The sequence below is a fragment of the Doryrhamphus excisus genome, chromosome 18 (assembly GCF_030265055.1).
Source record: "Doryrhamphus excisus isolate RoL2022-K1 chromosome 18, RoL_Dexc_1.0, whole genome shotgun sequence".
NCBI lineage: Eukaryota > Metazoa > Chordata > Actinopteri > Syngnathiformes > Syngnathidae > Doryrhamphus > Doryrhamphus excisus.
The window spans coordinates 16,248,278-16,261,579 of NC_080483.1; the positions used below are offsets into that span (position 1 = coordinate 16,248,278).

Consider the following 13,302-nt stretch of genomic DNA (forward strand, 5'->3'; position numbering starts at 1 on the left):
GCAATGAATTTTTATTGGAAATGCATTACAGAAAAATTGGTTCTTTTTTATCTGTCCGTTGTGAGCGAATTTCCGATATATCCGAGTCCGATATATCCGAGGTTTACTGTAGTAACACTATGTGAAGCGACTGCTCACATATCAATGTTAATTATTTTCCACAATAATGGTAACAAAAACATATTTTTTAAACAAGAAACATTTATTTATGTGCTCACTTAGGTGAAAGTAAGAGGGAACACCTTTCTGTGATTTTTTTTCACCTGCCTATTGAAAAAAAAGTCCTTTGTTTGTCCAAAGTTGCCTTTAACAAACGGGCCTTTTCCGTCCTTAACGCGCTGCCTGACCTCCACATTGTGCCGCTTTGGTATTGCAACAGTCGTCCCGCAAATAAGACACATACATTTTTCTTCAAAATACTTAAAAGAAAAAATCTTCCTCCCAATCACTGTGGAAAATGTAAGTCCTTTTTCGCTTTTCTGCCATGTTTTTTCGGGGCTAAACTGCACGAGTAAGCTAACTCTTGCACTATATCAGAAAAGCGGTGAGCGGACACGTGCGCACACATGAACTTTGACTTGAGGTAAGAGTTCGTTATAAAATATTTTTTTATTTTTATTTTTTTTTAAAATTTTTGATGTTATAAGACGATTAAAAAAAAAATACATTAATGTAAGCAATTCTGATTCAAAATTTAAAGCACAAAATAACAACGATAATTTGTGACCAGTGCTATTTTTAGAAGATGCCTCGCGGGCGCCTTAAGTGGGGCACAGCGTTGGTGACCCCCGGGTTAGACTCTAGTATGTACTTTACCTGACTCTGGCTGAGGCACATGGACTATGGTGCTGCTGTACGAACACTGACTAGTGACGGACACCACGCTCATTGCCTTAGTGGACATTGTGATGTCGGTCAGAGGCGCTCCAACGACCGCTGCTGTGCTCGGGCCAACTGACACCTCGCTGTCCAGCACCACTACTGGACACAGAAAGAACGGATTTAAAAAATAACAAAAATATTACACGACTCCAACTACAAGCGTTTATACCGTCTGAAGTAGCCTGAGCTGTGCCGTTGGCTCCAGCGGGCTTGTCATCTTCGGAGGTAGAGGATGAGGAAGAAGAGGTGGCGAGGGAGTGAGATTCACTTTTCCGCTTCAGGGCCGGGCCTGTACAACTCTCCAAATACCTGTCCAAAAACAAGCCGAGCACCACATATAAATACACACTTGTTAACAGAGCGACTTGAACGTCGGCATTCAGTTAACAGGACACAATGAGCAGCTGCACACCTAATGATGTTGTCCACACAGTTGATCTGCTGGTAAGAGGGAATGTGCGTTTGCTTTCTGCTTTCCTCGGGATCTCGAACTTCCGGGCCGGAGAAAACCGGAGGCAAGTGCGCTGCAGAACAAGAAATCATTTAAGCAACATTCAAAAAGTTCAAAAATTTGTAAACCCGAAAAAAATTTGTCTTACCCGGAGCCGGTTTACCGAGCAGGGCAATTTTGCGACCGGACTCAAAATACGCCTGCTTCCCCCAGTTCTTGACTCTGTTGACATCAGCGCAGATTTGCTGAAGAGTCATCTGCACGGACGTGAACACACACAGGGTGACGACGTGTCGAGGAACACTGGGGCGCGTGGCATCGCGTGGCATCGCGTGGCATCGCGTGGCATCGCGTGGCATCGCGTGGCATCGCGTGGCATCGCGTGGCATCGCGTGGCATCGCGTGGCATCGCGTGGCATCGCGTGGCATCGCGTGGCATCGCGTGGCATCGCGTGGCATCGCGTGGCATCGCGTGGCATCGCGTGGCATCGCGTGGCATCGCGTGGCATCGCGTGGCATCGCGTGGCATCGCGTGGCATCGCGTGGCATCGCGTGGCATCGCGTGGCATCGCGTGGCATCGCGTGGCATCGCGTGGCATCGCGTGGCATCGCGTGGCATCGCGTGGCATCGCGTGGCATCGCGTGGCATCGCGTGGCATCGCGTGGCATCGCGTGGCATCGCGTGGCATCGCGTGGCATCGCGTGGCATCGCGTGGCATCGCGTGGCATCGCGTGGCATCGCGTGGCATCGCGTGGCATCGCGTGGCATCGCGTGGCATCGCGTGGCATCGCGTGGCATCGCGTGGCATCGCGTGGCATCGCGTGGCATCGCGTGGCATCGCGTGGCATCGCGTGGCATCGCGTGGCATCGCGTGGCATCGCGTGGCATCGCGTGGCATCGCGTGGCATCGCGTGGCATCGCGTGGCATCGCGTGGCATCGCGTGGCATCGCGTGGCATCGCGTGGCATCGCGTGGCATCGCGTGGCATCGCGTGGCATCGCGTGGCATCGCGTGGCATCGCGTGGCATCGCGTGGCATCGCGTGGCATCGCGTGGCATCGCGTGGCATCGCGTGGCATCGCGTGGCATCGCGTGGCATCGCGTGGCATCGCGTGGCATCGCGTGGCATCGCGTGGCATCGCGTGGCATCGCGTGGCATCGCGTGGCATCGCGTGGCATCGCGTGGCATCGCGTGGCATCGCGTGGCATCGCGTGGCATCGCGTGGCATCGCGTGGCATCGCGTGGCATCGCGTGGCATCGCGTGGCATCGCGTGGCATCGCGTGGCATCGCGTGGCATCGCGTGGCATCGCGTGGCATCGCGTGGCATCGCGTGGCATCGCGTGGCATCGCGTGGCATCGCGTGGCATCGCGTGGCATCGCGTGGCATCGCGTGGCATCGCGTGGCATCGCGTGGCATCGCGTGGCATCGCGTGGCATCGCGTGGCATCGCGTGGCATCGCGTGGCATCGCGTGGCATCGCGTGGCATCGCGTGGCATCGCGTGGCATCGCGTGGCATCGCGTGGCATCGCGTGGCATCGCGTGGCATCGCGTGGCATCGCGTGGCATCGCGTGGCATCGCGTGGCATCGCGTGGCATCGCGTGGCATCGCGTGGCATCGCGTGGCATCGCGTGGCACCGCGTGGCACCGCGTGGCACCGCGTGGCACCGCGTGGCACCGCGTGGCACCGCGTGGCATCGCGTGGCATCGCGTGGCATCGCGTGGCATCGCGTGGCATCGCGTGGCATCGCGTGGCATCGCGTGGCATCGCGTGGCATCGCGTGGCATCGCGTGGCATCGCGTGGCATCGCGTGGCATCGAGTGACTCCGATTACTCACAGGTTCCCGGTGTGTGTCCTCCCACAAGTTCCCATTGCTGTCGCTGGACGAGGCCACGCTGATGTAATGCTCGTGGGAACCGTTACTTCCTAAACTGCCGTAACCGCTGGAACCGTTGTTGTGGACAGGCTGTAAAGGGCAGCGAAGGTGAAAAGTATTAAAATATGAACTCAACTACATACACGTCCATGAAAAGGAATCTAAATTACCTGCAAGAAGAGCTTATGGATCTTGGCTTGTAAATCTTTGATTTCTTCATGAGTGACAGGTACATCAGCTTTATTGTGAGCAGCAAACACGTCCTCATTTAGTGGACTCCTACAGACCAGGATGACAAGCACAGTAATTCCGATGACGTTTCAAACATCTGTTGCGACATTGTGCATTTTTTTTTTACTCCTTACGTTCTGACTTTATGCCGTCCTATGATGAAGGCCACCTTGCGGCTCCAAGGGTTGATGAAGCTGGACCAGCTGGTGTCCAACGTGATGTAGTCACCATTCTGGCAGCGCATACGCACCGGCGAGTGCTCGAACGGTGGCTGTCCTGCATACTTTAAAACTGCAAAACATTTAAAAACCCAAACATAAGCAGACTGAAACTGTGGTGGTGTAAGACTGGTCGGACAGCAGCAACCAACCTTACCCTTTCTGTGCATTGACAGCATAAGCGGACGGTCCTCGGGGTGGATGCTCGTTAGCAAAGACGTGCCAATCAGATCTTGAGGGAGGTATCCAAGCAGTGGTACGGCCCTAATGGGAAGTCCCTATGTGAGCTTCATGAAATCGCTGCTACCAGACAGATCAACTGAACACGGAAACGTGCACATCACACCTGTCGTCCACTTCCAGAAACACACAGCCGGGCGAGTGGGTGGTCGTGAAGATGCGCTTGTCCATGGGGATTCGAGGTGCTGCGGGTGGAATTAATATACCGGTTGAGTAAAGTAGAAATCGCTATGCAGCTAGTGTGTGTTACGATAGTATTAGGGTAGTGAAAAAAAAATCCACAAATTTAGTGTAAAGGTTTTCATTGCTTTTTCTGGAGAGACGTGAGGTGCATTCAGGGATATCGTTTTTTTTTTTTTTTTTTTTTTTTTTTGACCCACTGAAAAGGGTTCTATGACCCGCTTTTGGGTTGCAAGCAAGCAAGGGGTTCGGGTTTGTTGGGGGTAAAGCTGCATAATGAGAAGTGTTCATAAGTGCTGGAAACGACCATACCCTCGTATCCCGAAATGATGCGTTCAGCCAGTGCCAAGCAGCACGGCTCTTCCTCTTCCCCGCTGCTTCCTGTTCCCTGCACTTTGAGCAAGTAGGGTGTGATTCGAAAGGGATTGTAGCGCATCTCGCCCTCGCGGTCCTTCCCACCCCTAAAACAAAGTTTAATTCACATAAAAAATACTGAACGTAAAACACAGTTGAGCGTATCTCGAGTCTTCTGTTATGTTTGTTCAATATATTTGGCTTAATTCATTCCAGATTTATCCTGACCTGATTCTGCAGAAGAAAGACTTGACCTGGGCACAGTCAAATAGAACCCCCGCTGTGGAAAAATGGCACAAAAAAAAGTAATTAGATTCTCACATGATATGTGCAGTACACTACAGCCAAGTTACATTGCAAGCTACAGTGCAAAGTGGAGAATCTGCATAAAAAAAGCAACACCCAAACTGTCCATATGGCAAGTTGGCCTCTAAAAGGCAAGTCGCTAACACTTTACCGTGAGGTACACAAAAGTACAGTAGTTAATAAGGAACAAACCTCCCTCGCCCAACCGAGACTTATTAGTTCCTCAGTCACTACTGTATTTTTGTGTACCTTAGTGTAAAGTGAGACTGGCAAGTTGCACAATCCTGTGAACCTCACAATTTAGCAGTCTGCACAAACTGTTCCTAGCGTAAATACAAAGCATAGCTCAATTAGTTGCTGACTTTGAGTGTTTGGTCGCTATACTATTTTCTATTAGTTCTATTATTTTCTATTAGTAATTAGTTCCGTGACAGGGAGTGATTTTCCTTGAGTTATTCCTGAAATGAAATAATTGCCGTGTGTCCTACTTATCCGATATGTTGTGTAAACATGTTTTTGTGTCACATCCCCACCTGTGTGCGAGTTCGTCCAGGGCGGCAGATGCGGCTGTGCTGTGTGCGAGTAGAAAACATTCACATCTTGGTGGAAGAGCAGCTCCACAAACTTGGCAGACTCGAGGAACTTCCTCTTGCAGCACAGGATGATGGGAGCATGCTCGGACGCATGCAAGACACGGCCACTGGACAGGGAGAACACCACCACGAAAGAGTCCTATACGCAGGCACAGAGAGGCACACACACACACACACACACGGGTAGAAAAAGACGCACACGCACAAGAAAGCAGAGTCACAGACACACGCAAAAGCAGTATACACACAACTCTCGCACACCCGCCCACGCATGAGGCAAAAATAAGTGACAGATACATATATGTGTGTGGCGACGTGTTTGGGTTCCATCTAAAACTGTCACCAAATCCTCAAATTGAGATCAAATTATTAGAATGCAGCTCAAAATCATCAGTAATCATCTATCAATCAATCTATTATAAGCCACGTTTACATGGACCCAAATATTCCAATTCCATTCGGGTTATTTGCTCAAACGGAAATAATCTAAGCTTTGTGTACACCGGGGGCCTCAAACTAGTGTCCTGCGGGCCACATTTGGCCCGCGGGCCGCGTGTTTGATATGAAAGTTTAATGTTAGTGCGGCCCCGCGCAAGTTGGATATGGATGCTGTATGGTATCATGTACCCAGAAAAAATGATTACGTTTGATTCATGTTCATGTTAAAGGTTAAATAACTGTTAATAGTTATCCTCCCTATCCGTGTGGAAGTGGTAAGTTTTTGGCTATTTAAGTTGAAAGGAAATAACTTGAAGGCTACCGTTTAGGTGGCTAGCTCTCTAGTTTGCGAGTTAGCAAGTGTCTCAAGACCCTGCAGTTGCGCAATATGTTGTAAATAAAAAGAGTATAAATGTGACTATAGTCGTGTTTTGTCATGTCTACAGGGCTCTAATAATGCTTTGTTCATTTTAATCTGAAAAAAATCATTTGTCTACCCACCAACTATATGTGGTTTCTTAAGTTTTTATTATTTGCAGTTTTATTATTATTATTATATTTATTTATTTATTTCTGATTGATTGATTTTCTTTATTATTGATTTTTTATTTATTTTTCCATTTAAAAAAATGGAGGTGAGCAATCGGCACCGAACTTTTTGATTCAAATTTCGAATTTAAAGACTGGACGAATGAAAAACTGGCAATACGGAGTTATTCCAACAAGTGAAAGAAAAACTCGAGGAAGTCGGTATCACGTGATGCTGGTGTTTACGCTTTACTGGGCATGCCCCATTGACTATTCTGGTTGATTATAGCGGCGCATGTAGACACACGATTGGAATATTCCTTTCCATGTATACCTTGCTTTCGGAAAGATTCCATTCGGAAAGACAAAAACTTGTCTCATGTAAACGTGGCTATAGACAGCATGTGGTGCGTTTAAGTGTCGCGTGGCAGGGGTTGGCGTGTGTACCGTGTTCTTGAGGTTGTGCTCGGACGTGACTCTCTCCAACTCTTCAGGAGTGCAAACGGTGGCGTCTCTCCTCTCGTCCTGGCCGTTTCGCATCAGCAGTTTGTAATACTCGCTGTTGGCTGCGAACGACAACATGCACACACGGTGTTAAAGTCATTACGACTTCTCTTTCGGACGCAAAAAAACTGGAGAATTCATCGTGGCGGGAGGTTACCTTGGACTTGCTTAACACACTTGAGGGCATAATGTAAGGCCTCTACAGTGCTGGCTTTGCTGCGGCTGCGTTTGTCGGATGGGAGCCTCTTCTTCATTTCAGACACGGTGTACATCAACTCTTTGTGGGTCTGACCTTTGCCCTCGTCTGCGTTCACGCTGCTGCACACACGGTCACAGACACAGGCGTATTTATTCATTGTTGGGTCAAATATATGAAGAAGTAAAAATGACAAATACCTCTTCGTGGAGGTGGATGTGGATCCGGTGGCGCTGCCAGGGCTGTGATTGTCTGAGGAGGAGAGGTCATGTGACCCGCTCGTCATCTCCTCATCCTCCTTCTCCTCGCCCCTGACACATTCGGACTGAGCGCCTCGGTTCTGTAGCCCCGGTGACATCCTCCTCTCTTCTCCTGTCAACGCAGGCTCCTCCCCTTCTAGGCCGCTGTCGCCACCGGGCATCTCTTCGTTTTGGTCGCACATCAGTAGGAATTTATCCAATCGCATTCGTCGGCAGAGGTCTTCATGTGCTCGGCGATGGCGTCCATGTGGGGATGTCAGATGGGTGCTTCCGTCCGTGCGGAACGCTGGCGAGGCAGGGTTGTCCTGAGCAATGCAGATTTAAAAGAAGAAAAAAATTATTTTAATTTCAAGTCATCACAACACAATTAATGGACAAAACAGCTGGGTTGCCTTTGTGGAAGTTACAGTAAACCTCGGATATATCGGATTCAATTGTTCCCACTGGGTTTGTCCGATATAAGCGAAATCCGTTATATGCGTATACCGGAAAATGTCCGTTTTACGCATATATGGGATTTATATCCGGTATATGCGTAAATGGGATTTTATCCGTTATAAAAAGGCACTTCCTTGACTATGTTTCCAATGTACCTGGACGCGCAGGCAACGCTGCAAACGCTGCAAACGACGTCGTATAGCGGCCTGTCACGATTCGGCGAATCGGAGCGCCACGATGCGGCCATCCGATATATGCCAGGGAAATTTCATGGAAATGCATTGGAACGGGACTGGAGATTTTGTCCGAAATAGGCGAAATCCGTTATAAAAAATCCGTTGTGAGCGAATTTCCGATATATGTATGCGAGTCCGATATATCCGAGGTTTACTGTACTTTAGTTCAGCTTTACTTTTCATGCTTATTAGAGGCTACTACTTTGTATTTTAAATTATACCACTATATTCACTTAAATACTATAATAATAATAATAATATAATTACTAGAAAAAATAAATTGATATAAAAATAAAGTCAAAATACAATGAAATTAAGTATGACAATGTTTATATTTGTTTGGGAAGTTTAAGTTTTGTTTTCATGCTCTTGATAGATTTTTTTTATAAATACAACTTTATTCTTCTTAAAATGTTATGACTTGGCAGAAAAATCTGATTTTATTCATGCACCATTATGGCATTTTCTCGCATAATTGTGATTTTTCTTTTGGGTGTAGCCTAAAAGACCTAAAATGGGGTCTTAAACTCTACAGTTGGAGTAGTTTTGGACAATATTTATTCTTTTCTTTCCTGTTCGTCTCTTAAGAAAGACTGCAACACAAACAGTGACTCTAACCAATAGCAGAGTAGCAGTGTTATGAAAAAGTGGATGCGGTCTCAACTCACAGTTAACAGTTAACATTGTCCAAACAGTTTCGTCATAAACAGGAAACCAACAACAAGGGGAGACTAAAACATTGAAAAACACGTGAAAAGCCAATGTACTGTTGTATTGCCAAAATATAAAGCCAAAATATAAAGCCAAAATATAAAGCCAAAATATAAAGCCAAAATATAAAGCCAAAATATAAAGCCAAAATATAAATCCAAAACATAAAGCGCTACACAGACAATGAAAACCCCAAAATTCAGTGTCTCAGACATTTAGAATTAATAATAAAAAAAAAGATTATTGTAAAGTGAAATGTCAATCTCCTAATGATCTACGCACAGTATGTATCTAAACGTGGTCATTTTTTGTACCTCAATACTTGCTTGAGCCTCCTTTTGAATAACTGACTGCATCGGTGTGTTGTGGCAATCTCGTCAGGTCTAATGAAGCCCAGGTTGCTTCCACAGTGACCTTCAGGTCATGTGTGTTGACCCTGGTGTCGTTCATCTTCCTCTTGACAACACCTCATAGATGTTCTATGGAGCTCGGCTCAGGTGAATTTGGCCAATCAAAAGTAGTAACGACAAGTCATTGAACCAGATTCTGGTACGTTTACCAGTACGTCTACTGGTGTTCCTGGTTGACTGTGGACTTTAGAAAAACACAAGACGACACAACACCAGCGGATGACAGCGGAACACCAAATCATCACCGATTGTGGAAACTTCACACCGAACTTGGAATCTTGGACCTCCATTTCCAAACGACATGCAACATTTACTTTCATCTGAAAAGAGGACTTTGGGCCACGGAGCAAAAGGCCAGTTTTTTTTTCCCCTCCACATTCCAGGTAAGAAGCTTCTGACGCTCTGGTTCAGGCGTGGCTTGACAAGAGGAATGTGACACTTGTAGCCCACGTCTAGGATTCATCTGTGTGTTGTGGTGTACTCCAACCTCAGTCCACTCCATATCTGTCAACCCTCCTGTAATAACGTAAAAAACTCTCGTTTTTAAGAAAAAAAACTGCATATTTACAAATGTTGACAGGTACAGTCCGATCCCTATGAAGCTCCTCCAAATCCTTGAATTGATTTTACTTGACAACCCTCCCAAAGCCGTGGTTGTTCCTTTTGCCGGTGCACATTTTCCTCCCACGCTTTTTCCCTTCCACTCAACCTTCTATGAATACGTTTGGATTGCAGCTCTCTGAGCAACCAAATTATTTAGCAACGACCTTTTGTGACATAACCTCCTGGTGGAGGGGTGTCAACTTATATCTCCTGGACATCAACAAAGTCGGCAGGCTTCCCCCGTGATGGTGTGGTCTACTGACCCAGACTCGGAGACCATTTTTGCACTTAGCTGATTAAGGTGAGACACAAAGGATTTCCAAAGCCAACGTTTTCACAATAGTCACATTTTCTCAGATACTAATTCTGCATGTACTGTAAGTCATAATCAAACTTATACTATAATTATAATTAGGTTTATGGTAAAAAAAAGGCTCACTCTCTGCAATGAACTTCAGGAGGAAGGAAGGAGACAGATACAGAGTTGTTCATCGTTCTGTATGAATGTTCAATGAACAAATTGAACCCAGACATATTTCCGGCAGGAATTTTCATTGATAAACAAATTATATGAAAACTGAGGTTCCAATGTATATGGGGTTGACTTTATCAAAAACATTGAACTTCAAATGTTATAATATACATGCACCGGCACACACCTAACAAGCGTTTGGCAATTCACATATTCAAGCAATATTTGTGTCACACAGCGTGGACAGTGAGTTTATGCGAAAATGGTCCACTGTGCGATGAAGCAAATGCAATATCACCAAGATTAGCATTGGCGTGGCTGGTCTTGCTTTTGTCTTATGCACAACTGCTTGCAGTTCAACTCAGTAATTAAGCAAATGCGTTTCAAGGACAAGTCGGGCAGTAACTTTGCAGATTATTCAATGTGTGAAACTTGAGTCATCCATCAACACCGAAACAAAAGGCACGTTTTCTTGTGCCAATTAGCAAATCATGTGATAAATGTGGGATAAGTACTTTGTACTTCAGCTACTGTGTACAATGACAATGACAATGGCCCTTATACTACTTCATTTATTTCTCTCCATTACAAATGAGCCTAAATATGGACATCAAATGCAACGGATCTGTCCTTATGTCTGATAAACAAAAGTGACAAAAGTGTAAATAAAACAAGTAAAAATAACGTTGCTTGCATCATGACCGATACTTACTGGCATTACCTATAAACATCTCCCACATGCGGTCGTGGGTTTTCCCCCGGGGACTCCGGTTTCCTCACACATTCCAAAAACATGCTATCTTAAGACAGCTGGGATAGGCTCCAGCACCCCTGCGACCCTCGTGAGGATAAGCGGTAGAAAATGAATGAATTAATCTCCCACATGCTAGTCAGCGTTCTAATAATAATATCTAATGTCTAATCAAGGTTGTCGGTGTAATAGCATTTATATCTGTGCGACAAATAACATACTCAGAAGCCAGTGAAAATATGAAAATATCCTGCGCTGTCGCCGCAGGATTACATAATCAGAAAGCTCACTTTGGAAATGTGGAAGACATCTGATCTTAGTTTCTTTCCTCTTGCTTGGGATAAAACACTATAAAACGCGTCTTTCTTTAATTGTGACGGTCTGATGTGATCTTGCCTTCAAAGCCAAATATTAAATATGTGTGCTTATGCAGTGAAGGCCAAGCAGAGTTATGCGTAATCCCTCAATGTACAACATTTAATCATACAAGTGAAACATCTAATGCCACTCAGAGACTCCTATTACGCAATGCAGCAGGTCGACCACATTTGATGGTCAATAACTATCGATGGAGGCGAAAAAACAGACATGCTCTCTCTGTAGCGATTATTCTGGAGGAAGTACACTGAAAAACTGTACAGATATCGGTATTAATAGTTGACAAAAATGAGGTACGGTTACCGCCAAGTCAACTGTCGTGACGTCGTTTTGGTTGACGTTAGTTTTTTTTCGACCGTGAACATCTAGCTCTAATCTCCCCCAAAAACTTTGGTTTACACAAAAGATACACACTCGGCCACCTTCAACAAGTGCTTGAAGGTGGTATTTGTTGTGAAAGTGAACTTGTGTAAGCGACTTAATTCAATTCAAATAAGATAAATGGCGTCCGTAGTGGAAGCACATACATGAAAGCTGTCTTTGATAGGCCATAAATTCAATGGCGGCTAACATTGGGAGCTAAACTTTGCCAAATCACTATTGTTAGCTGACAATATGCATGGTGTGTGTTGCATGGGGCGTGACCTGCAGTATGTATGCTTTTAAAGTACTGTAAAATCTTGAGATTTTTTTCCTTCGCCATACATTCCATGTGGTCTGTAATACTGGTGGTTTTGCTGCGGCAATTGCAACAATTTGTTGTGAGTTTATTTTGACACTGGTGGATTTTTAACTTCGTTATACTTAGATTGCATTTCACAGAATTGCATAAAAATAAAAATGAATGACACAATTTTTATGTTTTTAAAGTACCGGATTGGGCACTCGGGCACTGTTTCAAAGGAACGGATTTGGCACATATTGAATAATATGTAAACTACTTTAGGTAGGATGGACTCAAACACAAAATGCATTTGATGTTGCATGAACACAACAAAAGCAACAGGAAGTCTAAATACAGAAAAAAACGGGATTGTGAATATTAGAAATGTAGTGTTTTTAAGAATGGAAAACATTGTACTATATAGGCTGACTGAAAACATACTTTAACCCCACGAAGGTTCACTGCACCTTCCCCACATGAACCTACTGACCTCAAGAAAGCTTGTCACTGCCTCATAACATAAGTTTCGCTCCAGTTCACCGGATAATTAGATGTAATTACTAATAGATGTGTTTACAACTGCATCCGCTGTAATTACATTTTAGACGCATCGAGAAGAGCTCAACAACGAAAAGGCACAATAGAGGCCATACGCGGTGTAAAATGGAAAAACGGCGTGCACTAGGAAACGTTATGTGACGGTTTCTCGGCAAGCTTGGAAGTTAAAATTATTTCTGTGCGTGTTGCCAACGCTAAGTATAGATTATCGGCTCCGAAGGTTTAATAGCAGCACAACAGCCACTCGCTTTGAGACACTGCGTTATGGCAGACGTGAATTCAACGTTCGCGACTTATCGGCTACACGCTAAAGCCAACTGTAGCAAGGACACCTTTAAATTGGAAGGAAACTGTTTCACAATTGCGAAGAATATTACTCAGAAGTGGGATTTAGGGAACACTCAAAATATTTAATTTGTTTACGTCCATAGTTATGTGTGGTTGGTACACTCCGCGACGTAGCTAGCTAGCATAGCTAGTTAAACACGATTGCCAAAAACATACAACAATCGCCTTGAAGTGAAATATTTACCTTTTACACAGCACGCGTGTCTCCTCTTCAGTTAATTTTCATGTGAATGAATCGTCTGGTTGTAAAGAAACTGTGTTTAATTAAATCCCAGTTACGAAGCTAAGTTGCCCAGTATTCCGGAGCGCTTGACACATTTGTGCAACGTGAGTCCGGTTCCGTGTGGCGACGCCCACTACACTGTGATTGGTCACATCGTATTTGCATATGTACTGTGAATGGACCGTTTGTACATAGTGGGCGTGTTCAGAATTAGCGTCTGTCATGGTTCACGTGGCTCCCCATGTTACAC

At 45.3% G+C, this 13,302-nt stretch overlaps 1 protein-coding gene across 2 annotated transcripts in view; it reads right to left on the reverse strand.

Annotated features, from left to right (window-relative positions):
- per3 (period circadian clock 3) overlaps window positions 1-13,179 on the reverse strand; it is an 18,419-nt gene extending 5,240 nt beyond the window's left edge. Inside the window, exons 1-16 of one of the 2 annotated variants that reach the window (XM_058054669.1) lie at window positions 13,014-13,179; window positions 7,201-7,565; window positions 6,962-7,122; window positions 6,748-6,866; window positions 5,275-5,473; window positions 4,664-4,715; window positions 4,394-4,542; window positions 4,008-4,086; window positions 3,819-3,925; window positions 3,578-3,734; window positions 3,383-3,491; window positions 3,174-3,302; window positions 1,482-1,590; window positions 1,295-1,406; window positions 1,052-1,191; window positions 817-978 (exon numbers count right to left, since the gene is read on the reverse strand). In XM_058054669.1, the coding sequence (XP_057910652.1) occupies window positions 817-978; window positions 1,052-1,191; window positions 1,295-1,406; window positions 1,482-1,590; window positions 3,174-3,302; window positions 3,383-3,491; window positions 3,578-3,734; window positions 3,819-3,925; window positions 4,008-4,086; window positions 4,394-4,542; window positions 4,664-4,715; window positions 5,275-5,473; window positions 6,748-6,866; window positions 6,962-7,122; window positions 7,201-7,466 (2,050 nt within the window). In that variant the 5' untranslated portion in view covers window positions 7,467-7,565; window positions 13,014-13,179. Of the gene's footprint in view, window positions 1-816; window positions 982-1,051; window positions 1,192-1,294; window positions 1,407-1,481; window positions 1,591-3,173; window positions 3,303-3,382; window positions 3,492-3,577; window positions 3,735-3,818; window positions 3,926-4,007; window positions 4,087-4,393; window positions 4,543-4,663; window positions 4,716-5,274; window positions 5,474-6,747; window positions 6,867-6,961; window positions 7,123-7,200; window positions 7,566-13,013 lie in introns of both variants that reach the window. The other variant, XM_058054668.1, reaches the window with a different exon arrangement.
- Window positions 13,180-13,302: the final 123 nt, after the last annotated feature.